Consider the following 27169-nt stretch of genomic DNA (forward strand, 5'->3'; position numbering starts at 1 on the left):
TTATTTTATATTACCTATATCTTAAAGCAAATTCAACAGATTTTATATTCATCACGATTAAAATTTCTTGAGAATATTCTAGAATAAATTTTAGCCATTTGACATCTATAACTTGGAACAATAATCAAATTAAATAAGATGGAACATTGTGAAAACTCGCAAAATCAAATGAAGGCCAAACTCGCACACTAAATAAAAATGGAATAAAGCAACAGGCCAACTGACCTCTATTCAGAAAACCAATGACTGCAAAGCAGATGTCAGCAAAATTATTAAGCGTGGTTACCGACGTCGTCCGTTGGTCAATCAGGACACACCGCATCACCAATTTATGGAGTACTGTAACTGTGTGTACCATTGTGTATCGGATGTCATGATGCGGATTGGCCTCTTTGGACGCGCCGCATCACCAATTTATAGTGTACAGTGACTGTGTAACCACTGTATCAGATGACATGACGTGACCTGATTGACCTCCGGATGATCCAGTGACCACACGTGATAATTTTTCGATTTCGTAAGAGAAGACATATCATGCAAAAGCTGTATAAGCAAAGACAAGTGAAGCAGAATTAACTACCGAACGAGGAGCCTGAATGAAGGCATGTCATGCAAACGCTGTATATCTTCCCGCAAAAACTCACGCTCCAGCTGACGCCGTGTAGCTTTCAAAACCGCCTGCATCGGTGGTATAAAAGACTATAATTCTCGCAATAGATGATATGCTATGTTATATGGTTTCTCTTATGTGATGTCAACATATTGAACATGTTAGGTTAATTTATGCGGAGAGTGGAATAGAGATTCTCACATTGAAGTCCATGTAGGAAGCCTGCATGGTGAGCCATTGATGATCCATCATTTTAAAAGTAATGCAGTATAGTAAATCAAAGGCTCTCTTGTCTTCTGCAAAGAAATTAGAACTCATATTCAGAAACCTAAAAAAAAAAAATGGATGATCTACTTAAGTTCCTCATTTCAAACATCGATCAGGGAATTTTGGCATGCGAAAAAAAGGCAATAAATAGCATTGCAAGCAAGTTGTAAATCGACAACCGTCGGTTTACAAACATCAATTAGCAATATATGTTCATTCAACAAAAGTTGGATGATATCGGTCAACGAACGCTAATATAAATGAAGGGAGACAATATGCGTCGGAAAGCGGTCAACTTAATTGTTCTCCTTATAAGAAGTATTGAACATCGAATATCTTTAATTGGTGGACATTGAAAATTGGCGAATGTAGGAGATCAACATTGATTAATCTCAAATATTGGATGATCTTGCACGATGAAGCTTGGTACATATGAGAAGGCTAAGACGGTCTTTTAGTAAATCTATTAGAAAAAAAAGAGTAAAATTTTCTACGAGTCTAAGTACACTCAATTTCATAAAATATAAAAATAACAAAAATTGATGCTAATTTATGATTTCAAGGGGCTTATCCAATCCTTTATCCATAACTCTGTCCAAATACTCATTCTTATTAATAATGGAAACACAAAATTGTGACTAATCAGAAAATGACTAAAAACTTGTCCATAAGTGAGCCGTAACACAACTAAGACAGGTAGCCGATCACTAACGATGAAGTCCCCAGTCAGCAAACAAAAGATACTATTTCTAAGTTGTAAACATCATTAGTTCAATGGAGTTAAAGAGAAAAAAATATGATCGTCAAATTGTTAGAACAAAACTTGTAGCATAAGTTATATTTTATTGTCATGTAAAGATCATGGCAAATTGGGTTTAATTTTGATATGGATTTATTCATCTTGACAAGGGAGGCATGGAGAATGTTGTACGTTAGGATCAAATTTAGTGTTGGAGAAAAATGGTAATGAAACTCTATTTCTATAGTGAAATTATCTTTCCCGAGAGCAACCAATCGACTGACAATTTGGCCACTTGAAGAGGTTACAAAGCTTCTAGAAGTCTACATCTTCAAATATCTTGCTAGCGGTGCAAATCGGAGCACCTTATTGAAATCCAATAGCCCGAGACAATTGCTTGTAGCGAGAGCTTTCTATACATGGTCTCAACTGGCCTTCGCAGCTGCGGCAGAAGCGACACAGATAATAGCATTAGGCAGGTGGGGAATTGCATAGAAGAATAAGGAAGAAGGGCAAGATGTGGGGTTAGTGTTAAAATTTTTTTTTTTTTTCGAGGTCATTTGGACTTGGATTTGAATGATTTTGAGATTGTTGGATTCATCTCATCAAAACACATCATGATCATAAAATTGCTGAAATTGAACTACTTTTGAGCTCATTTTCAAAGCTTTTAATCAAAACCTTGGGTGATATTGGATCTAAAATTATGCATGCAAATTCATGTTGAATCAGGATGATTTTGTGAACCATGCCGAAACTTATTACTAAAATGCATGACCTCAAATCTACCTAAGGTCCTAAAATGCATATCAAGACTAGTTTTGCAACAAATCTAATTCAATTAGACATGTGAGGAAAACAGCCGCTCATGTTCTTTTTGCTGCGGATATCCGACGATGGACATTAATCAAAGGAAGAGACGAAGATCGACGGGATAGATCCCTCCATTTTATCTTAGTTTATTAATTGTATTTTTGATTTAATTATGAATTTTTCATTTTTACCCTTACTTAAGGGTCTTGTCTTATATAAGTACAAAGGGCAAAGTTGTCTTTTAATTTCTTTTAAGGCCTACATATAAAGGCCCTTGCTCTTGTCTAAGATAAATGATGGATTAATAAATAAATTATTTATACACTTTGTTCTTGAGAGCGATGAGCGTTCTTAAGAGAGTAGAAGTTCCTATGTGAGGGCAATGAAATACGCACCAGCCGCAGGATGTGTCCGGGCTCGTGGTTGAAGTCCTTGGTGAAGGGCAACGCAATACCCGTCAGTCTTTAGAAGAGTTCGAGACTCACGGTTTATTTTTCTTTCTCTAATCACTCACCTCCTTCTCCTTTAACCGCCGGCTAAATCTTCTCCTAGCCGCCGGCTTTCTACCTCCTATCCTCTTCCCCACCACCGGCCACCCACCCCCTTTCCTTTACAACCATCGGCCACCACCCTCCCCTTCTTCCAACCGCCGGTCTCCTCCCCATCTCCACCCTAATTAAAATCCCACCAAACCGTCACCTTCTCCACCAAGCTGCCACTTCCCTTAGCCCTCTCATCCTAATTTCCTTCTTTCCTATTTGGATTTGTTTTAATTTTGGAAAGCTTTTAAATTTAAATTCAAATGAATTTAAATTTCAAATCATTTCCTAAATTAGTTATCTTATTTTAGAAAAGTATTCCAATCAAACCTATTTCAATTCTAATAGAATTTGATTTAAATACTCATTCATAATTTAAGTTTCTTCACTTGGCAAGCTTTAAATCACCTAATTAAGAGGCTCATTAATGATCCCCTAATTAAGCCTCCAATCACACCAATTACTCCCACTTCTGGCAAAATTAATTTCAGCATTTTGAATTTGATTCCCACTTATTTTAAATTTAAAATTCTGAAATTGAATTTCCCTCCAAAAATCGCTGCCCAACCTAAACCCTACCCACTTCTCCTAGCCGCCTGCTTTAGCCCCACCCTTTTCCCTCCTAAATTTATTCTTTCCTACATTAAGTCGTTTTAATTTTGGTAAGTTTTTGAGTTCAAATTCGAAGGAATTTGAAATTTCAAATTCTTTCCTAAATTATTTAGTTTAGTTTTGGAAAGTTTTCCCTCAATCAAGGAATGATTAAATCTAAAATTGATTGGGAATCAATTCAAAATTCATACATTCATCGAACCTAGACATCTCTCTCCCCTTCTTTGGTCGGCCTCCATCTCTCTCTCCCTCCTAAATTAATTAATTCCCCAATTATACATCAACTTAGGAAAATTAACCCCCCCCTTTCGTTCTACATCACTTTTGCTAGCTGAATTCATGAAATTCCATATCAGCATCATGACTGAAGGCCAGAACATTGGTTTCCATTTACCATGCCAAAATAAGCTAATAGAAAAAGGAAAACTATAATCTAATAAATAATTTACGAACTAAAACAGAGTCAATGACCACAAACTGCATTACATACTACAAATCATTTCTCGAGACTCAAGCAGGAATCTATCGCAAATTAAAACCTACTTTTATATACCTGCGAGTATCTTTAAGAACAGCGCTCCCATCATTGTCCTTGGTTTTGCTGCAAGTTATAATTGTAATGGCATAAGTGATGCACATTGCATACAACAAAAACTTAATAAGATCATAAGCTTTAAATGGAGAAAATTCCTACAATACAAATTAATGAAAAATATTTTTGGCCTCTTAATAGTTAATCAAAAAGCTTGAGAAGATTTCCAAAAAAAAAAATTATCAAAACTTTCTCAGGAATTCCCAATTATTACGTAGGGAAAGTTTAACAATACAAACCAGCTTGGAGATCAAGCATTTGTATCAGCATGAATGTTATGTTCACACCAGCAACAGCAAAGGGATACTCCCACAAGGATCGGTTACCCACTCTCTTCCAGAGAAGATCTTGAAAGGATTTCTGAGTAAAAGAATACTTAATTAGTTCTCATAGATAAAGCCAAAGGTTTGAAAGATTGCACTTTTACATGCAAGACAATGGAGGCATATAGCAGGAAGTTATGTGGACAAAAGTGAAGGTCAACTAAGGCTATTAGTTGCAGACTTAGGAGCTCTCCAATTTGATTTAAAATAAGAGGCACATCATTCAAATTAATACTAGAGTTCTGTAACCGTTAGTCATCTCCAAGTTGGGGTCTAATAGAAACTTGGTAATATTTAAGATTTTAATTGCAAGAATTAAAATGAATCTCTCGGTATAGAATACTCTAAGAAACTTGTAATTTATTAATCCTATAGTAGGCAATAAAATCAAGCTGGCAGAACAGAAAAAGTAAAAAAGTAAAGAATGGAATAAAAAAGCCTTTTCTGATGGAAGCTAACAGACATGATAATTAATATTTAAGCACATTACAATAGAGTAGCTAACAATATAAGCTTCTTCTTCTGGTGGGAATACAACAAAGAGTTCGATATAATGTTCATAACCTACAAATATCAAGAAAAATAAATGTGACATACCTATTCATCAATTCATTTTCCAAAAAACACTTTATATTGATTACATTAAAAGGTAAACTGAAAAAAAAAGGTATAGCAAGCCAGTTGGCTATATTGAAGTTTCAACATAGAAAATGCATGTGCGAAAAAGTAAACAAAAACATTCAGAACTTTGCCTAGCAAAAACCAAGCAACCTATTCCAAAAAACATGGAAAATGGGCGCCTAAAAGCTTATTTGATGGAGATGTATAATTCTATACTTGCAGAAATGTCGAGCAATTTAATGATATAAACAATATTTTAGTTTAGTTCGATTTCATAGTTTTATTTAGTAGTTTTAGTTTCAGTCTACTTATAAAACACAGTGGTGATGATATGCCTATGAGAATGGAATTTACCGTCTTTATTTATGACGTTTTTGGTCTATGTAACCTCTTATCCAGTTCAATTTAAGTGGTTGACTTCATTGGTTTTGCTGTTGGATCCGTTGATGGATTCATAAAGAGCGTTTTGGTTTTGCAGGCTTTTGGTAGTGCTGTAGCCTTAAGCTCCTGTAGCGGGTTATTGGCAGTGTTGTCACCTTCCGCACCTATAGCTCAATGTAGTTCCTGTATAAGCCTTTTAATGGTGTATAGCCTTCAACTACTGTAACCCATGCAGATCCCTGCAGCAAGTATATTCTTGTACCAGTTATGATACATTGTGAGCAATGTCATCGATTTCGGTGTTACTTGGACTCGTCCTTTAATAGTTCTGAGTGTTTTAACAATCTAAGATCTATGTGCGAAGGATTTTAAATTGAAATGGCAACGGCACCCAACCCAAGGAAATTAGAAGGCCATAAAAATAAAATTTGACGCACATAATGGGAGCATTTCGTCTATGAAAAATCCAGATTTTGATTAATCAAAATCTATTCTGTTTGAGTTGAGTGTTGATTCATTTGAGCATGTTGCAAATGACTACCAATTTCTATAAAAGTCATATCTTTGTATCAATAGGACTAGATTCTCTCTTCATGATGAATTCTTTCCTTGGTTTCTTTTTTTTCTTATAATTTATAATCGGGTTTTACATGTGATTAAAAGGGGGTTTTAATGTGACTAATTTTAGTCAAATTCTTTTTTTTTTTTTTTTGAATCTTAATTGATATGTGGTTTTTATGATTATAATTTATCCTTGAATTTTTTTGGTTTAATCAATCATTAAATTAACATTTGGCACAAACTCTTCATATTTTCTTGATTGTATCAAAATTTAGCAGATACTTCTTAATTAATGGTCTTTCGAATTGCGAATTTTTGAATCTAGTTTCTGTGCTTTAATCTTATGTATAATTTAGTTGCATTAGGAATCATATAAATTAAGACGTCCTACATCATTTAGAAATCAACATTAACAACAAATCCAACTAATGGGAATACAAATATCAATTCAATCACTACTTAGAAGTGAACAGAAAAAGACAACACCAGTTCTTATAAGGCAATTAAACTTGAACATGGTCCTAACTCAACACCTGGGCTTTCTTATAACGTCAAAAGAAAAACAATTTTTGTCCGTCCTTTTATGATTTAATAATGGCAACTGCACCTCTCGAATTTTACATCTCAACCACTTGGAAATTATTTAAAGAAAAACAAGAATAGCCTATTAACTGACCTCAGGGCTGCTAAATTATAGACTGTTATATAGAAGCAATAACTTCAATCTATAAAATCATATAAGCTTTATTATCAATTTAATAAATTTCAAATGAGATATGTATGTGAGTGCACTAGGTATCTGAACAAATGATAGGTTAATGCTCAAGCATATCATTCTGTTCATGGCTGTTAAATCATAGACCCTTGATACAGGAAGCCATAACTTCCGTTATACTAAGTGCTTTGACCTACTATTTGAACTTCAGTTCATAAATCATGTAAGCATTATTATTTAGTTAATAGACTTTGAATGGCATATGTATGTGAACTCAGTATTTGAACAAATGATAGGTAAATGTTCAAGCAGATTATTTGCTACTTCACAGATCATTACATATACTATCCTGTATGACATAACCAGATAAAATGGGTAAAAATATCATCAATAAAAATGATCAGCCAACATAAGTTCACCCTAAGAAAAAGTGATGCATACCATGCAAAGAATGTGTTTCCAAACTAGTAAACCAATTCAAAAGTTTTGATAAGAATGTAACAATATTCACACGACCTTCTTTTAGGAAGAATATTGAAATGTTTCTAATCAGACGAAGAAAAAAAAAAGTACATTTTAAAACCTTATTCAGCTATTTCAAATAATAGCGCTTGAACTTACAGGGAAAGTTCTTGCAAAGAATAATAAATTCTCCAATGATATAAATCCTCCACCCCTGCAATCATGGGCATTGAATTTCATCAATATTGCCTACATATAAGCAACAAGTTGATTTAGAAGCAAGAAAGGTAAGAAGAGTTTCAATACCTAAAATCTGTAGATGGGTCTTTCCCTTGCCACCCCATCTCCTTCCATTGTTCAGATATCAAACCATGTAATTTAACATCAGGAAATGCTACATGCCATAGGGCTCTTAAGGCTTCCTACAATTTTCAAAAGTTTTAACGAAGGTTAAAAAAGCAAACCTTGAATTTCTGTTAAACATGGTCTATAAATATAGGGATCAAAATAATGCGGGTAAAGTACTGAAGTTGATTAGATTAATATAAGTACTCGATAAAAAGAACTTCACTAAAATAAATAAGTTGACATAATATGGCCAATTTCTTCCCTAGCCCTCGTTCTCATTGTTTTCCAAACATAAAACATGGAAATCAAATGTGTATCCTTCAATGATTTGATAGAAAAGACTTAGGTTTTGTTTAGATGCTAGGAATTTAAGTGAAAATAAACAAAAATAAATTGAAAATATCAATGGTTGTTGATTCATAATCAATCTGTAAATTATGAGCATCTCATATCATACAGAGCCTTTATGAGGAAGGAGTGAACCTAAGCAATACAACTATCATCATGATCCTTTGTTACATCCCAACTATGTGGGATTGACTCCAGGAATCCTTCACCAAATTCTTTTGCTGAGGGCTGCATATGCTAATAACTTCAGCTTATGCAAGAATTTTGCTCAAAGTTTCCAATCAAGTTCCTTTTCATCTTTCCCTTAACCGTCCTATACCTTCAACAGTCTTTTTTGCCCCCCTCGTTGATAATTCACTACTTTCCTTTGCACATGCACAACTATGTATAATTTTGATAACCACAACCTTGACTAACTGTCACCCTAACCACAACTCAAGCTCCAAAATTTAACAATCTATCATCCTAATTTTACAACACACTCATCTTACCTGACTCATTTATCGCACCACACCCTAGATTGTTACCAATTTTCATTTTGCCAAAAACTTGGATCCATACAAAACAACTAGCCCTTAATTCTATTTTATAAAACTAACTTTTAAACATTTTGATATTACATTATCACATTATATCATAAAGACACTTTTCTATTCTAAACATATAGTTGTGTTCCTACATTTTATATATTTTCCCATAGCCCTCTTCGTTAGTACAAAAAAAAAGGAGATAACCACACACATGTTTCACATGATCCTCCCAAATTATTACTTATACCACTATTAATTCCAAAATCATTGAGCCAGTACTCAACATATTGATATTTTATTCTACTAATCTTAAGCTGCTTATATTCTTAAAAGCACATCTATTTACTCAATATCCAAATTCTTATACGAAAAATTTGTAGCTTGAAAAGCCCATGATTAAAAGTTATTAAACTAAATATAGACAAGCTAAAACAAACATCAAATGAGGCCCATAATAAGAATCAATGAATAGAGAGTTCCAATAAGCCAAAACCAAAGTTATTAAGGTTGAGATTACAGTAATGTTGATGGTGTTACCAAGTACCATAAGAAAATACAAAAATGTTGCTTTAATCATTCAATATTAAAATATTAAATTCATAGACAGAAGATTATGTAAATAGAGACAAAGTTCGGTGAATATTAAAGTATGGCATTATGACCAATGCTAATAAATTAAAGACCGCTTTAATTTAGTCATATAATTATGTTGTCCCTAGTAGATGGATGTAAGTCTCTAGCCAAATCACACTTGCGTGGGCAATATATACAAACCCGTTACACTATTTTTGGAAATTGATATGCTTGAAAATGGCTGGTAGTGAAATTTGGAACAAAAATTATCATAGTTTTATAGAAACTCTCGATTGATCCTAACACTAATAACAGTAGTCCATATCGAGGTCTGATGAAAATGCATGGTAAAAATCAATCAAAGCAAATTCATATCGAAGTAAAAATCTGATGCTTGGTCCCATGCTATATGATATATGATAGATAAGATCCTCCATAAGCATACTATAAGACTATCATCAAGATGGAACAGGAATTATGAATTTCTATGGGATTTGACAAACAGGAGCAAACCCCATATAGAAATTAAAGTGAACCACATTTTATATACCAGAAGGGATGCCCAATTATTGGGGCGTGGTGAAAGATCCTATTCTGAGAAAGTTAAGCTCTCAAAGCTAAATTTAAAACGACTGCTTCTTAGTTTGGTGGTATAAATTTAAGAATATTTTTTTCCTACATGAAATATTAAAACAATTGTTGGGTAGAACTATTCACCTTTTTATAGAGAAGAAAAAGAACATCTTCAATACTAACTAAAATATACTTACAAGCACATTGCCTCATGCTAGAGATGACACACTGATACGAAAAAGAAGAAGAAGAAGTGTCCATAAAATTGATAACATAGCATTTGTATTATCAACAATACCAAGTTTCAGGATGAGTAGCTTAATTTTTGTCTGATACCTGGTGCTCTAGCTTTGAACAATCATAAGTAACATCTATACGATTTTGTAACCTTCGCAGACATTCTCCCTGAATCATAAATATAGCAAACATCAAAATTAGTCATTCTCCATATTCAGGGCAGTAAAAACACTCCACAGCACATATTGCAGACCATAAATTCATTAACATGTTAAAAAAAAGAATGCTATAAAAAGAAAAAAAATATAATAACTAATTGATCTGGCTAACAGGTTGTTCCTATTCATCACATAGATCAAATGTAAGAACCGGCCGTACCTAAACTAAACACGGATGAAACAAGTGAATCGAGCGGATAGGTCAAGCAAGCCACACACGGGCACGGGAGGATCTGGGAAAATTGGATTGTGCGATCGACCGAGGAAATGCATACGAGAGTGAAAAACAACGACTCCTCACGTAAGATAACTTAGTTTTGCTTCGTCCAGTTAAGCCAATTGAACGAAAGGAATAAACAGAAACCAACTGAGAGGAAAATGAAGGAGAATGAAGGTAGGTTTTTCAATCTTGTTCATTTTATGTGCAATTCTTTTGTGATTTAATCCTAAGAAAGAATCAATTGACTTAACTGAAGGCAGGGGAAGTAATTGAGAGATAAAGAGAAGGAAATTTGGAAAGAAGAAAATTTTAGAAAGGACGAAATAGCGAGTTTCTATTACTGACAACAAAGAAAAGAGTAAGTGATTTAAATTATTATTTTACATTCAAAATTATATAATATGTATAATTCATTTCTCTAATTGAAGAAATAATATGTGATTGTCAAATAGGAAGAAGAAATCTAGTGGTGAGAGTCTCGATTCAAAGAGGAAAAAAAGAAGGTTTATCGATGTAATTAATTTTGATAAATTTAGAGGGTTGCAGTAGATTATGAATTGTAATCAAGATATGTTAAATTAAAATAAATCAATATTATATAGATGATGTCGACACATTTGAGGCTGAGTATTTAGCCGACTTTGTGATGAGGACATCCGACCTTGAAGGGTCTACATGGCCGCTTCTTTTCTTCCACTATTTTTGGGCTATTTTATTGGATTCCGAATTTTGCAACCAAGTTCCATCAAGGACATCCAACCTTGAAGGGTCTACATGGCCGTCGATCTACGTCCACGATTACGCCACTTTACTTTTGATTAACATTATATTAGATTTATTATTGATGTATTAGTTTATGAATTTTATTGTACTTTTCCTTTTATGCCCCCACTTGAGGGCCCAGTCATGTGTATGCCCTAGGGGCAAGTTGGTCTTTGTATTTTTTATCATTGTATTGGATATTTAAAGCCTCCTCCTCTGTCTTTGAGGGTTAATGAATGATATTATGAAATTTCTATACTTATGTGTTTTGAGAGATCTTGAGAGTTCTTGAAGAGATTGAAGTCCCTAGGGGCTTCCCCCCAACACACACACACACAAGCTTTGTCGGCCACCTTTCCCCTCCTTCTCCTTGGGATCGTTGAGAAATCCTCTTTCTTACAAGGTGATTAGTCAAGGACAGCAAGGATCTTTCCTCCACCACATCAAGGCTTCCTTTTTCCTCATGAATGGAGGTCCTGAACAAGACCACGAATTTTAACTTCTAGTTGTATGGCTTGGCCTAAGCTCGTTTTACCCCTCTCATTTTCGTTGATTATCTAAAATCACTACAAGTTTAATACTTAATATTGCTATCATCTAAAAGCGGGCAATTTCGTATTTAATATTGCTTAAGCATTTTAGTCATACATCACTTTGACTTGACCCTAGAGTAGAAGCAGTTGATTATGTCTTCCTTGGTCTACCAATATTTCTCTGAGATGATCCAACATTCATCCTTGATTCTCTTGATGATCTTTACCCCAGCGTAGGGCAGCTCTTGATAATATGTTTAGGTTGATAACACCGGAAGCAAATATTTGTCCCATAAATACATTCTCCCTTGTATTGTTTTTCACACTTGTTGCAGTTATTCATGCTCGTCTACCTACCACTGGTGTTGGGTTTTTCCTTGTTCCAATTAGACCTTTCAGATTGAGAAAATGATCTAGCATGAGAATCCTGGGAAAATCCTGTAACATTTACATTCTTCCTTTTCTAAAAATCGCGCCTACTTTGGGCATTTTGGATATCAATTCAAATCATTCTAGCTCCCTTCACTAATACAAAATAATCTTCAATCCCTAGAAGAACAAGAGGTTGTTTGATAGTATCTTTCCACCAAGATAAAAATTGATGACATTTTTTTCTACAGTATGAACTAATTGAGGGGCATATCTGGATAAAGTAGTTACTTATGCTTCATACTGCATAACTGATATGTCTCCTTGCACCAGTCTAAGAAATTTATCCAGCATTTGCCTCCATGCAGAAAGAGACACAAACCAATATCCGAGCACCTGAGTAAACTCATCGCATTTAATATGGATGTTGTATATCCCTCTAAATTTATCCTGGTGCTGACCTCTTCACCACCTTTCAGCCTTGTCATCAAGTACAAATATTGTAGAAGATCCAAAGATGGTGCAGGATAGGCAACAAAAATATTATGATGCAAAGCACGGCCAGTTGAATTTATAGTTGGTGAATTTGTTTTTATTAAAGTCAATCCAATGAGAGGATTGCAGCACTTTAAAAAGACAAGAAAATTGAGTTCATGGTTTGTTAGTGATGAGGGCATCAGTAAAAGATTTTGACACATGTACCATCAGAGACACCGGAGATTAACAACTACGATCAGGAGCTTATATTTTTGAGTCATTTTATGTAGTAGTTTATTTTATTTTCATTCTTTAATGTTTTACCCTTATGGTGGTCATTTGATGTTGTAGCCCCGAGGGCATTTTAGTCTTTGTTTCTTTTCTTTTTGGTGAGACCTATATATAGGTCAATTCTATTGTGTTTGGGATGATGATAATTGACATGAAAAAAATTTCAGCTTTTGCTCATGATCTCTTTGCGAGTTCTAGAGGAGAGGAGTAGCCTAGGAGAGGCTCACACAGACTACCCAACATCCCCTTTCGTGGGAGCTCTTGGTTCTTTTTATTTTCTTTCTTTTCTTCCCGTTTCTCCTAGCCGCCGGCAACCCCAAATCCACCTCCTTACCACCGACCAGCAACCCCCATGCCTCCTTCCCTTAGCCGCCGGATCCGCCCTCCATCACCCGCCCGGCCCAAATCCCCCACCCCCTTTCCACCGAAGCCAACACCAAGCCGCCGGCCCCCATTGAGTCCCACCCGTCGACCAACCCAAGGCCAAGCCTTGGAATTTGAATTTTCAAATTCAAGTAGGCTTTCATTGCTTTCCTAATTTGTCCCCTTATTATTTAGGAAGTTTCCTAATTTAAATTCAATTTTAAAATTTGAATTTCAAATCCCTCCCTAAATGATAAACCCAATTAGGAAACTATTCAACTCTAATCAAATATAAATTTAATTCAGAATTTGATTTAATTACTTATTCAATCACCCGGGCCCCACTTACATTGAACCTAGACACAAATTTAAACCCCCATAGGGCCGGCCCCCTCTCTCTCTCTCCACTTTGCTACCTAGGCAACATTTAATCCCTCCCTAAATTCCCTAGTAATAGCCGGCTCCATGAACCCTCAATTGGGTTGATTTAAATTTCAAATTGGCTCTCCCTCTCTAATGAAAATATAAAATTTAGACTTCAGATTTTCCCTCTCACCTTCTCCCCCAAACCACTTGGCTTAACCCAAAAGAAATCCTAACCCTAGCCGCCCTTCACCCTCCCCAAGTCATCTCCCATCATCCTCTCCCTTCCTCCTCACAAATCTCAAGCTTGCTCTTCTCCAACCGCCACCACCGTTATGCATGGCCGATCCGGAAGCCGACCATGACTTCTTATATGACGATCAAGGACGAACAAACGTTCTCAAATCTCATTTCTTCGACGTGAATCTAGACATGAATGCTTCCGTAGAAGATTATTTAAATCACATCCTTTTCACGTTGGTACCCTCCATCAAAGAGCACATTCCTACCGGGCGTTGGATACTCACCAGTCAACTCATGGATTCCCCGTCGCCGGCCACCTCTCCAACGAACTACACCTTGGGCGTCATCTGTCTTCTAGTGGCATTGCTAAGCTTGTTCTCAATCTTCCTCCACTAAAGTACTTCCACCACGAGTGTGAGTGAGGGACCCAATGTGAGCAAATCTATTTGTTAAACCATGGATTAGTGTTTCTTGTCATAACATTACTTTCTCTATTTTATGTTGATAACTTGTAAGCATCCTGTTAATCTAGTTGTAACCGCGTGCCTACATAATCTTTACTTGATAATTATAAAAGCCTAATTTGGGAGAACAAGAAGTCTATAACTAGTGAAGCTTTCATTACCAAATATTAACATCCCTAAGCAGTTCTTCTTTACTTGCATGGTTTCACATCAGTTAGACATTTTGAAATCATTGAAAGGATTGAGAATATACCTTACAGATTAGATATGTCAGTGCATATGCAAGGAAATCACAATGTTTTTCATATATATGTGCTTCAAAAATATATATCAGATGAGTCGTAAAGAATCCTGCCAAAATCAATTGAGTTGCAACCTATTTTGAAATATGTTGAAGAGCCCAAAAGATTATTGAAATATGATGTGAAACAACTAAAGAATCAGGAGATACCATTTGTAAGGATTTTATGGAAGAATGTAACTAAAAGAGATGTCACTTGGGAGAAAGAATAAGATCAGAGAGCTCAATATCCTCATTTATTTAATTAAGGTATGTTTATTTCATTTAAATTTCAAAGACAAATTTTTTATAAGAACCGGGGATTGTAAGAACTGGTTTGATTGGTTCACTTGAATTGGCCCTACCTAAGCTAAACATGAACGAAACAATCGAACCGAGCGGGCAAGTCGAGCGGACCGCACTCGAGCACGGGAGGATCTAGGTGAATCAGATTGTGCAATCGAGCAAGGAAACGTGTACAGGAGTGAAAAGCAGCGACTCCTCATGCAAGATAACTTTGTTTCACTTCCTCCAATTAGGCAAATTGAACGAAAGGAGCGAACAGAGACCGACTGAGAGGAAGAAGGAGAATGAAGATAGGTTTTTTAATCTTGTTCAATTTGTGTGGAATTCTTTTGTGATTTAACCCTGAAAAAGGATCAATTGTCTTAAGTGAAGGGAGAGGAAGGAATTGGGAGAGAAAGAGAAGGAAATTGGGAAAGAAAAAATTTTGGAAAGGACGAAACAACTTTCATTTCTAATGATGGAGAAGAAAGTGATTTAAATTATTATTATACATTCAAACTTATATAAGAAAATCTATATAATTCATTTCTCAAATTGAAGAAATTATTGTGTGGAATATAATTATGCTGATTAATTTGATTGTTCTGTTGGCTCGAACCTCAAGTTTCTTGTGCTCGCTTAAGGGCTGCGGGGGGTTTATCCCCTCCTTGGATTCGGGTGCTTTGAATCTGAAAAAGTTTTTTTTTTTGGTACAATGCCGCGACGTTGTGTACCCGAGCAACCAAGCGTTGAACGACAGAGAGCAAAGCGCCGCAACGATATAGATACGACGTTGTAGCGGTGCAAGACAAAGACTTGAGCGCCGCACCATGTCAAACTGTCGCTGCAGTGTGCGAGATTGACTGGACAGTTTTCTTTCTCATTTTACTGAAGGGTTGCGTCCCTTTGAGTTATTTTACTTGGCTTTCTCTTATATTTTCAGTTAGGGCAAATGTGAAAATGATGCATATGAAAGGAGAAGGAAGGAGATAGTGACAGAGATCTGTACTTATTTCTCCAAATTTTCATAATGGATTTCTTGGTGTGGTATGGTTCTGTGATTTTTCCCCCTATTTTGAGTTTTTCCCCCATTAAATCTTGGTATCCTTTACTTTTTCGTTGCTTTTACTTTCTTCCTTGTTTCGTTATTGTGGTGTTTACTCCTCATCATCCCCAACAGAAATAATATGTGAGACTGTCAAATAGGAAGAGGAAATCTAGTGGTGAGAGTCTCAATTCAAAGAGGAGAAAAAAGAAGGCTTATCGAGGTAATTAATTTTGATAAATTTAGAGGGTTGTAGTAGATTATAAATTGTAATTAAGATATGTTAAATTCGAAGAAATCAATATTATATAGATGATGTCGACGCATTTAAAAATGTTTTTAAATGATATCAAATTAATGCAATATCATCTTGACGACATTTAATTTTAGACATTGATTAGTAATAATTGATGTAAGTGGAATATTATTGGCAGTGAGCAGTGAAGGAATCAAATAATTGAGCTGAGATAAGTATAAAAAATTTATTTCAAAGATCGAGGGTTGGAAGGATCTTAACACAAAAGAAGTCGAAGTGGAAAATTACAATAGTTTTATAGCAATTATAATTTTCTTTTCTTTTATTGCAATAATTGCATGTTATAGCACTATGTTGACTAAATGGTTAGTGTATAAATAAATCAATTGAGAATAATAATTAAACTTCTATCCATCTTAATTAAGTTTATCATTTGTCCGTCCTAATCTTTCAACACTAAATTCACATGTCCAATGAATAAATGAATTTTCTAGCCTTTGTGATGAATGTCCAAATCATCTAAGTCTATTTCTCACTATCGTATCTTCAATACACTATACCTTATGGAAAACAAAATTAGGTTTTGATCAACTGCTTGGGAACATCCCTTATTAATAGTCCAATTATCAAAGCATACAAGCATATTTTATACACATATGATTAGCATATTCAGGTAAGTGACTCCCACATAATTTGAAAGTTGCATGTAAAAAGGGATCATTTTCTTACATAATCCAACCACGTCTAACACTTCGGTAAACCTAGTCATGCCCAACTATTACAAGCATATGGAAGAATGTTCTAATATTTTTCTAACATTTTTTGTGGCTTGTCCTATCAAAAGATGTGCACAGTAGTACCTGCAAGGGGGTAAGTTCAACCAATATTCGAGCATCCGTTTCTCTTCTCTGGGCGCAAACACAGGAAAGTCCCTTTCCAATCCATGCACTTGACCCTGTGACAAAGTACGCTATAGCATTTAATAAACTGGTAATGAATCAATGTTTACAATTCTCTGTATGAAGTACATGCCAACAATATAATCCAGAAACAGATAAATTAACTTCAGGGTGCTTAATTCAGAGAAAATCTTCCAACTTTCTGAGGGAATAGATGGTTAATATATGACGCACTCACTAGTAAGACACATATAAGCCAGTTATTGAAGAGTAATTTTGAAAGCATAAAATAGCAGTCTTACAAATTGAGTGCAATGTCAAGCAGGCATATGATAAACACCGTTTGCAAAAGACAATATCAAGGAAGCAAAGAAATCATTCTCACTACGAAGGAAATTTCCACAACAAATGTAAAACAAGAGAAAAGCGGACAAATTCTATAAAACTGATTCTCAGAGAATGTTCTTGCTTTTGAAAACAATAGATGATAAGCATAACAGCTTCTAGAAGCATGTTATGCGAATATAATCAGTACAGCATCGAATAGTTGTCATCTAATGGAGTGAAAAATTAAGCAAGCATATAACCATTCCTACATAAGAAGATACAAAAAAAATTAAACACCTGATAAATAAAGGTATACAAATAAGTTTGACATATCCAATTTCTGTTCGAATCTAGGTTTAATTGAAGTAACCTGAAAATATAAGTATTTGGATAAATCCTCACATATTTAGTGGAAGTTCAAAGTCATTGTAATTCAGGAATCTATCGAACTGAGATATATCATGGACTCGAATTTGTCCCAATTATACTTTATCAGCCCACCTTCACATGAAACCTGTACAGTTTAAATGTTTCTATCTCCTATGCTTACATGAAACTTTACTCCATCACACACACACACACACACACAAAACAAATAAATTATTCTATTCATCCCAAATGCGTCAAAGCCATCGTTCAATATGACAACTAAACCACGGGCATTGATTTACAATCTTCTATATAATAAGCCATACTTAAAAAGTAGGAAGGTAAGAACCATCCGTAATGAAAGATCTCAAAATGTTTGGGGATGCAAGGTGCGTTGTTGTGGATGGACAAGGTGTACATTAGGGCATTAAATTTCATAATTAGATTCCATAAAATAAATTATGAAAATAAACATACTATCTGCCCTTGTGCATTTATAGGATGTTATAGATTTCATAGGATAATTAATATTTTTCATCAGATTGTTTGTTCGTTCCTCAATAGTCAGAGGTTTTGGGGCATACGGTGGCATCCATTGACTATAGCAACCAATATCCGTCATTTACCACACTAATGTCAGTTGTTGCTCACACCAATGTTGGCCATTGCCAACACCATTGTTGTTGTTCACACCAATGTTGGCCATTGTCCGTAACATTGTTGTCGTCGCACAATATCAATGCCCGCCGGTCATCACCTGAAGCCATTCGATTAAAGACATTTGACAACATTCTCAAAATCATCCAGTCTCCCCTCTTATAAGGACTGAGCCAGCGCATTGCCGTCACTCAATATTCCCAATTAATAATCATTCGACGCCTGCCAAAAACTTGTTTATGTTAGCCACTAACATTATTAGCTCACCTTCCTAGTCACTTATTTCCCCTCCTATAAAGAGCACCACCTAATATTTGACATTCTCAAATGAACATCGTCTGAAATTTGTCAGCCATGGAAGTTTGATGCCCACCCTCCTAATCATCACTCTACTCCTCAATAAAGAGAACGATTGAGCAGACAATGACCACTGCTAGATGTCTAAAGTTCACAATTTATCATTGTTCAGTGTCTGTTAGTTGCTAATGTTTAACACATCAGCTTCTTGGTCATCAGTCTCCCCTAATAAAGCATGAATGATTGAACAAACCATCAAATATCACGTCACGTCCAATGTTAGATGATTGTCAACCACCAACATTAAGCAATCTCCTCTCTTATAAGGTAAACAATTAAGCAAAACCATCCATTGTCGCTGGACATCTAGTATTCTCATTCAAACATCATCAAACACTTGCTAATGTTAAATGCCTATCATCCACCGACATTTGATGCTAGCCCTCTTGATCGAAAGTCTCCCCTTATATATGGAGAACAACCAAGCAGATATTCGATCTTCATCACCTGTATTCCAAGTTGATTGTCATCCAATATCTGCCAATCTTGATGTTTATCACCAGCTGATGTTTGACACTAGCATTCATAATCATCAATCTCCGCCATACAAGGAGAATGGCTAAGTACACTTGTGATTGTCTCTCGATGTATGGAGTTCCTACTAGGTCGTCATAAGATGCATGGCAAGTATGATATATGTAAGCCATTCAGTCTAAAACCTGACTTCTTAGTCATCAAACTCCCCTCCAACAAGAATAAAGATCAATTAGACCATCGACCATCACCTGTCATCAAACACATGGTGATCTCCGATGTTTGTAAGTCGCACAAGTATAACACATGATTTCTTGACCGTCAAACTTCCCTCCTACAAGAATAATGATCAAGTAAACCATTGAACATTACCTACACCCGAAGTTCCCAATCAACCATAGTCTGAAGCCTGCCAAGATTTGATGTTTTTCAACCAGTGTCCTTTTGATTTTCAATCTCTCCAATAAAAAGGAGAGTGATTGACAGAATTACTAAAGGGACAACTAAGGATTAATGAATTTTCTCAGCCAACCATCATCCAAGATTTGCCAATATCTGGCATATATTAGCTGCTGACATCCAATGCCCATATTCTTGGCCATAAATCTGCCCCTATAAGAACTATTGAGTAGACCATCGACCATCTCCACATTTAATAATCCCTATTAACATTTATAATGCTCACCAATGTTCGACTTCAATCAACCACTAACATTCGATGCTTGCCTTCATGGTCTCCAACATCCCCTCCCAAAAATAGAGCAATCAAGCAAACTACTAACCACCTCCTGACATCCGACATTCCCATTTCACTATTGTCCGATGCCTGCCAATGTTTGATGTTGTCAACTACTGACAACCCATGCTAATTGTACCAAAAAATTCCATACATCTCAAAAAAATCAATCAAAACCCTATACATGGTAGGCATCTGTGCTCCACATGTCACAATTAAATAGTCCTACTCTCCAACTAACCTCAGGAGCATCCTTGGGGAACCCCTCAAGAGCATCCTCGATCATGTTCCTAAGGGAGATCTTCGAAAATATCTTCGCCCCAGGATCTAAGGGTCTCCACAAATACTCTCTTAGCCTTTTCCTTAGCCATGCTCTCAAAAAACCTTCGAAACAATCACTCAAATTGACCTTTTGGAAAAGCAATGTTTAAGGTTGAATTGGTGCATACAATATCTCGATATCAACTTGTAGGCCGAATTGTACTCTTTCATATCAACTTACTCATCGATGTCGCTTGCATTGACCAATGAAATCGAAGTACAATCCCTGTGTCATGGTATTTTCATCAGTGTTGGGGTCTTGATCCCCACTATCATTTCCTCGTCAGCATTGTTGTCCCCAAGATCTTTCTTCTAATAGTTATGACAACCTACTAAGCATAGAGACTTACATCCCATGATAACATGTTCTAATATAATGATCATGTAATTGATTATTTGCTCCACTAACAGTGCCACCTAGCAGGCATGCTTGCAGAACAACAAACTCACATCCAAATTCTTGTAAGGAAAGGTGTGAAGAGGGCAGAAGATTGGAAAACTTGACAAATTAGCTCATAGATAGATTACGCAAATAATGTTGATCATCATCGCCTTGATCCAAGCTAAGCTTGATAACTTCACTTCTCACTCAATCTTTTGAAAAATCTCTTTGTAGCTTGTTTATAGGAGTATTCTCCTCTCTTCTTCTAAAGGGATTCATTCTAATTTCTTCTTTTATTTTCTTTTGTGTGGCTTTTTCTACAAGGCTTCACTCTCTATAATCTACTCAAAGGCTAAATAAATCATCTCAATCGATCGTATAGTGGCTATGATGCACAGATAGATACGATGATAGGGATATGACAAGGACAGGAGAAAAGTCAATTATTGAAAATATAAGACACGGATACAGATTGGAGAGGGTATTATATTTTTTATATTTTACAAATACAACAATAATATTAAGCTTTTATCCCACTATGTGGGGTCGGCTACATGAATCTTTTTTTCTCCATTGTGATCCGTTAATAGTCAAATTCTTATTTAAATCAAATAAAGAAAGATCATTTCTAATATTTCATAATCAAGTCTTTTTAAGTCTACCTTTACCTTTCTTAAAATAAGTCAAATCTAATATATCTACTTTCCAAATCGGATCATTGAAAGGTTGTCGTTTTATGAGACCAAACCATCTAAGGCGACTCTCTCTTATCTTATCTTCCACTAGAGCTACTCTAACATTTTCACGTATATGCTCATTTCATTTCTTGTCTCTAAGAGTAAACCCACTCATCCACCCAAACATCCTCATCTCTGCAACACTTAACTTATCTTACAAATAGTTTATAAAAATTGAAAAAGTATCATATTAAAAATAATTTAGAAATAATGTCATTTAACTAGAATTTATGCTTAAAATGATTAATATTGGGATGTTGAGAGCCAGACGTTGATGTCGCATATTAGGCGTCAATTGAGAAGACGATAATGCAGTCGAGAGTCGGGCATCGATGTTATGCAGTGAGTATCGGGTATCAATGTCAAGTTGGCGTCTGTCGTCGATGTTGAGAGGATATTGGTCGTCGATGTTGAGAGTACGTTGGTCATCGATGTTAAAAAGACGTCGGGCAAAGATGAGCTGTCAAGTTGTGCGTGTAGAAATTGCTAGCGTCAAGCATCAATGTCAAGACAGTGTCAGACTTTGATGTTGAGATAATTTTGAAATATTGATGTAGTAATGACAATAGACGTTAATGTTGAGAATTGAGATAACATCGAACATTATTGTGAAACCAAAGTCGTGACCCGCCAAAGAGAAATGAAAATGAGAATATTGGATAAACGAGTTATTGAGTGCGGGCAATTGATTTGATGTTATGGATAGGAAATAAAAAAAAAATAAGTTTTTATATTTTAAATACAAGAAATTATATTTTAAAAAAAATCATAAAATATTTAAGACACACGTGTCGGACATGTGTGCCCAATTTGTATTCAATATTTTAAATGGGATTTTTACATACATAACACTTGAAACTATTATAATTACATATCAAACACTTAACTTTTGTATTTACTAATATACCACCTAAAATCACATTTTTCTTCTATTCTAGCACTCTGTTACTATCCCCGTCAAAATCTCTATTGGCCTGCCGCCTCCTCCCTGATTGACCTTCCGCCGCTGTTCTCCGACCAAGTTCTCGAGAACTAGGCGTGGAGCTTGTTGAAAAGGGAGGTGGTAAACTACAGAGGTCGCTCGGTTGGGACGGTAGCTGCAAACGAACCCACGGAAGTGGCGCTCAATTACGATCAGGTTTTCATTCGTGATTTTGTTATGTCTATGATTGGCTTCCTTTCAAGGGATATTCTGAGATTGTTCAGAATTTCATTCTTCACACGCTGCAGCTTCAGGTGAATTTCCCATCTACTTTTTAGATTTTTTCTTTGTTAAATTGGTGATATGTTATAGCCTCTTGAAATTTGTTGGACTTGAATGCCAGCGAAACACCAAGCATTACTTAAACTTCCATATGTTTGAATCTTTAATCTGCTCAATATGGTTGTTGATGGCAGGGGTGATGATCTTAATTGTGGTCTGATGATCTTCTAATCTGAAATCTAAAAGAAACTAGCCAATTGCTACCTCTTCCATTGGCAGAAAACATAGCATAGCCACAATACCCAAATTTGTTCTTTTTATTCCATTGGAAAAGCAAGACGGGAGAGAGAAATGGAGGAAATGGAAAAATATCCTGGATGGCGCAGTGGTCGCGGTGATATGCGAGACAAAGAGGGCAGAGAGCGCCGTTCATACAGTCAAGGAAATACATGTCGCACTCGTTCTTGTGAGCGTCGGCGTGGAGCTTGCATTGAACGAAGAAGCTCGTTGAGAGAAGAGGCCATAGCCATGGCGGCCATCAGCTATCGTTCTCTCCTCCTCCTCCCTGAAGGCGGTTCGAAGGAAGACACAAGGTTGATAGGGATTTTTAACAGGGGTAATAACAAAGTGTTAGAATAGATGAAAAGGAGGGTTTTAAGTGGTATATAAGTAAATACAAAAGTTTAGGTGTTGGATATGTATTTACAACAGTTTCAAGTGTTATGTATGTAAAAATCCCTTTTTTAATTGGATATGTTTTGGACATGTCCGACACGTGTCAGAGGCTAATCGTGTCGGACACTGCGCACCTCTTTGAGAAGAAGTGCATCATAGTATAATAGACATATGTCACTTGACTAAACCACTCTAAAAATTAATAATGTCCACCCTTTATCACAATTTTTCATCAAGTATTGTTTAAGAATTGTGTGCTTTCATTATCACTCCACAAACATTGGGAAAAATGACATCATTTTTAATAATCTACTCACGCTAATAAAATTATATTAGTTCAGCCAAGCCCTATGAGTTTTTTACTTTTTAAAAAAAAAAATCATTTTCAAAATATTTTCTCTTATGAGCAACTCTCAACTTATTTATGCACATAGAGGACTATAGTTTACGTCCCCCCCCCTCCCCCATCAAAAAAAACACTGCTTATTTATCCTAATTTGTTTGGTTCAACTCACGTTTATACTCCTCCCTCGCAACCTCGACCACAAATGCAGACGCGCTCGTCTCTTCCACATGCAAAGACGAACGTGTGACTCCTCTCGGCTCGCTACTTCCACGTGCACAGACGGACGCGCGACTTCTCTTGGCTCGTCCTCTTCTGTCTCTCCTCTTCTGCATGCACAGACTGAAGGTCTCGCTCCTCTTTCTCGGCTTGCTTTCAGACGAAACTACCTCTATCTCTCTCGACATGATTTCAATCTTCAGATAAAACTTCTAGGTAAATGGTAATTATTATTATTTTTTTATTTTGGTTGCTTATCAGTCAACCTAAGAAATATTTTTTTGTCTTTTAAGTTCTAAGGAATTTTCTTATCATATGTTACTTGCAAAGTTGCAATGTGATAATATAAGATGACTGTGAAAATTTTTTAATTGTTTTTCAATTTATTATGCTATTTGACATTGCATTTCCTATTTACCTTTCTTCAGTCTTTTTATGATAGGAGAGAAATTATTTGAAATTCATTGTATACGAAATAGTTTATTGAATGAATGTTTTGCATTAATGTTTTAAATTTATAGATTTTAGCGTCTATAAGATGTCATGTCTTTGGTATTATATAAGATGAAACTACAAGATATGAGAGACAATAAGTGGGCAGACTTCATCAGTAAAATAACTTCATTATGTAAGAAGCAGATAATAAATGTTGCACCTATGGATGATAAATGGGTTGCTCGCAATCGGCCTCATCATAAAACTCAAGATATAACAAATTCATATCATTTTCAGGTTGAAATTTTCTACACAGTTATTGATATACATCTTCAAGAGTTGAACAGTCATTTCACAGAAGCAAAATCCTAACAATGGATTTAATGCATCTGATAAAGCAATTGATTAGAATGATACAGTTTTATCCAATTGATTTTACTCTTTTTTTATCAGATAATTCTTGAAAATCAGTTAGACACTTACATTATAGATATGTGTTATGATGATCAGTTCTTTTCATTAAAAGAATAGGAAGTCTTACTCAGAAAATGATCCAAAATAGAAAGTATATAATAGGGGTGTCAATTTTTACCCGACCCGAAATCCGACCCAAACCCGACCCCAAAAAAATTCGGGTTCGGATCGACCCGTTTGTGAAACGGTTCGGGTTCAATAAACCGACCAGTTTCAAAAATCGGGTCAGGTATTGGTTGACCCGGGAACCCGAAAATGACCCGGAAATGAATATTATAAAAAATCAGCTGCAAAATAGAATTGGAGATCCATGGATGAATAATTTATTAATAGCTTGTATTGAGAAACAAATTTTAAATTATATTGACAATGAATTAATCGCTCAACTATTTTAGAATATGAAAAATAGATGTTATAAATTGTAAGTTGTTTATTATTTTATATTAAATATTATACCTTTCTAGATAATAATTACAACAACAACAACATCAAGTCTTTATCCCACTACGTGGGGTCGGCTACATGAATCCTTTTTCTCCATTGTGTCCTATTAAAAGTCAAATTCTCGTTTAAATCTAATAAAGAAAGGTCATTCCTAATATTTTCTAACCAAGTCTCTTTAGGTCTACCTCTACCTTTCTTAACATAAGTCACCATCACTCTGAACAATAGATCCAAGATATCTAAAACGTGTACTCTTATTAATGACTTGATCGCCCAAAGTCACAATCCCCTCACTAGGTCTATTACTACTAAAATTACACTCTATATATTCCGTTTTAGATCTACTCAAGCGAAAACCTTTAGACTCTAAGGTTGACCTCCATAATTCAAGTTTACCTTCAACTCCCTCTCTAGTCTTATCAACAAGAAAAATATCATCAGCAAAAAGCATACACCAAGCCCGATGAAAAAAATTGAAAGAAAAAATTTTAAAACTGTCTATGTCCGTCCCAAGCCCGATGAAAAAATTGAGGGAAAATTTAAAAAAATTAATTTAGCCCCCCATGAATAAATTTTCAGGCTCCGCCACTGAGTTCAATTCTAGTATATTAAAATCTTATTTATGAGCAAAAAAACAAACCTTGCATATAAAAAGGTCATAAACGGAGTTATTCTTATTTGATTCTAAATCTTCAGTCCAAACGAATGTAAAAAACATCACAATGATGCCATTTTTTCCCAACCCATACGAGAAAACTCCATAGATCATCCACCCACGGACCATCAGAAAATAGCAGAATCTCAAAAATCCAGACCCAATTTCTATTCATTTAAATTCAAAGCAGAGAACGCATGAGAGTTAATGCGAAGCATACCGGACGACGCGTTGCAATTGTTCACGTAATCCAGCCCCCGGATCGTTCTCACAGCCACAGAAGACTCTCGGTTCTCTTCCATTACCAACCCGTCTTTGTCCTAAGCGTCCAAAAGGCCCAATCATCAATCAGGCAGACCTCTCAAGCACGGATCTAACCTCGGAACTCCCCTCCATCCAACCCAAAAAGAACAGAAGCGAATTTCGAATCGCTAGAGCCCCAGCAGCCGCTGCGATCTCAAAACCATCCGATTAAAACAGCGGTTCTCTCAGAGAGGAAAAGGCGAGGTGTAATGAAACAAGGATCTCCGTTGTATGTCAGGGCGCCAGAAAAGAAAGAGGAGTCCCCGCCAACCGGATAAAGGAAGAGAATGGGGTAGAGAGGGCTTCTTCTGACCTCTAGGGTTTAGAAAGTCGGCAGAGAGATGCTGGAAGCGGCAGCTTGAGAGCCTCCCTTCTCCCTTCTCTCTCTTCTGTATTGTTTTCTCTGTCGACCACCCTTTTATTGGCCACCAACATCTACCTGGGCTTCTTTCCGGATATAGCTGGCCTCGCTTTCTTATAGCGGAAGCCATTTTGTAATTAGTACCTATTTTTTAATTATTTGCATTTTTGTCGATTTTTTTATTGTTAAGTTCCAATATTTTATTCATTTTGCAATTTGTTCAGGTGGTCGGTTTGTGAATTGCCATGCTTGGCGGGAATTTTTATGATAGATTCTAGGGAAATAACAGCAATATCAATTATCTAAATAATTACGATTAATGCCCTGCAGTGAATTGTAAATTTAAATGTTTAAATATTACACAATATTAAAATCCATTAATTTATATTTTTTAAATTATACATATTTTTGTGTCACAAGTTTTATTTTCTCTTTTTTCTTTTAGCGGTTAATTACGGCAAACATTTTGATATATTACCGAAAGAGAAAATTGTAATAATTTAAATTTGATTCATTCAATGTCTTTGTTCAAATTTAACGGTTAATATGTTAAATTTTTTTAAGGATTGAGGTTGGGTGGTTGTGTAAATTACACTTTAATTACTTCTAGAAGCATCTGTTCAATGAAAAATTTTGTTAAGGACTGAGGTTGGGTGATTAGTATTTAGCTATTTCTAGAAGCATCTATTCAATGAAAAAAATTGACTATAATTTGATGGCATTTAATTATTAAAAAATATTGATAATAATCTAAGAAGATATATTTTATATTGATATAACTAGT

The 27169-nt window shown here is 35.5% G+C and overlaps 1 protein-coding gene across 3 annotated transcripts; it reads right to left on the reverse strand.

Moving 5' to 3' along the window:
- Window positions 1–21: 21 nt before the first annotated feature.
- LOC110105243 (ELMO domain-containing protein A-like) lies at window positions 22–26429 on the reverse strand. Of its 3 annotated transcripts, XM_028694228.1 has the most exons (10): window positions 26338–26427; window positions 25942–26170; window positions 16874–16968; window positions 9944–10012; window positions 7542–7657; window positions 7395–7449; window positions 4412–4532; window positions 4134–4181; window positions 812–906; window positions 577–678 (listed from the first exon to the last, which is right to left on the reverse strand). In XM_028694228.1, exons 2-10 carry the CDS (start codon window positions 26021–26023, stop codon window positions 577–579), a joined length of 783 nt encoding a protein of 260 aa, XP_028550061.1. In that variant the 5' UTR covers window positions 26024–26170; window positions 26338–26427. The 3 variants fall into 3 exon arrangements, with proteins under 3 accessions (XP_020690304.1, XP_020690303.1, XP_028550061.1); XM_020834645.2 differs by having other exon boundaries at window positions 22–678; window positions 812–903; window positions 25942–26429; XM_020834644.2 differs by having other exon boundaries at window positions 80–678; window positions 25942–26427.
- Between the last annotated feature and the right edge of the window lie 740 nt (window positions 26430–27169).

This window comes from Dendrobium catenatum, unplaced genomic scaffold (assembly GCF_001605985.2).
Source record: "Dendrobium catenatum unplaced genomic scaffold, ASM160598v2 fragScaff_scaffold_414, whole genome shotgun sequence".
Lineage (NCBI taxonomy): Eukaryota > Viridiplantae > Streptophyta > Magnoliopsida > Asparagales > Orchidaceae > Dendrobium > Dendrobium catenatum.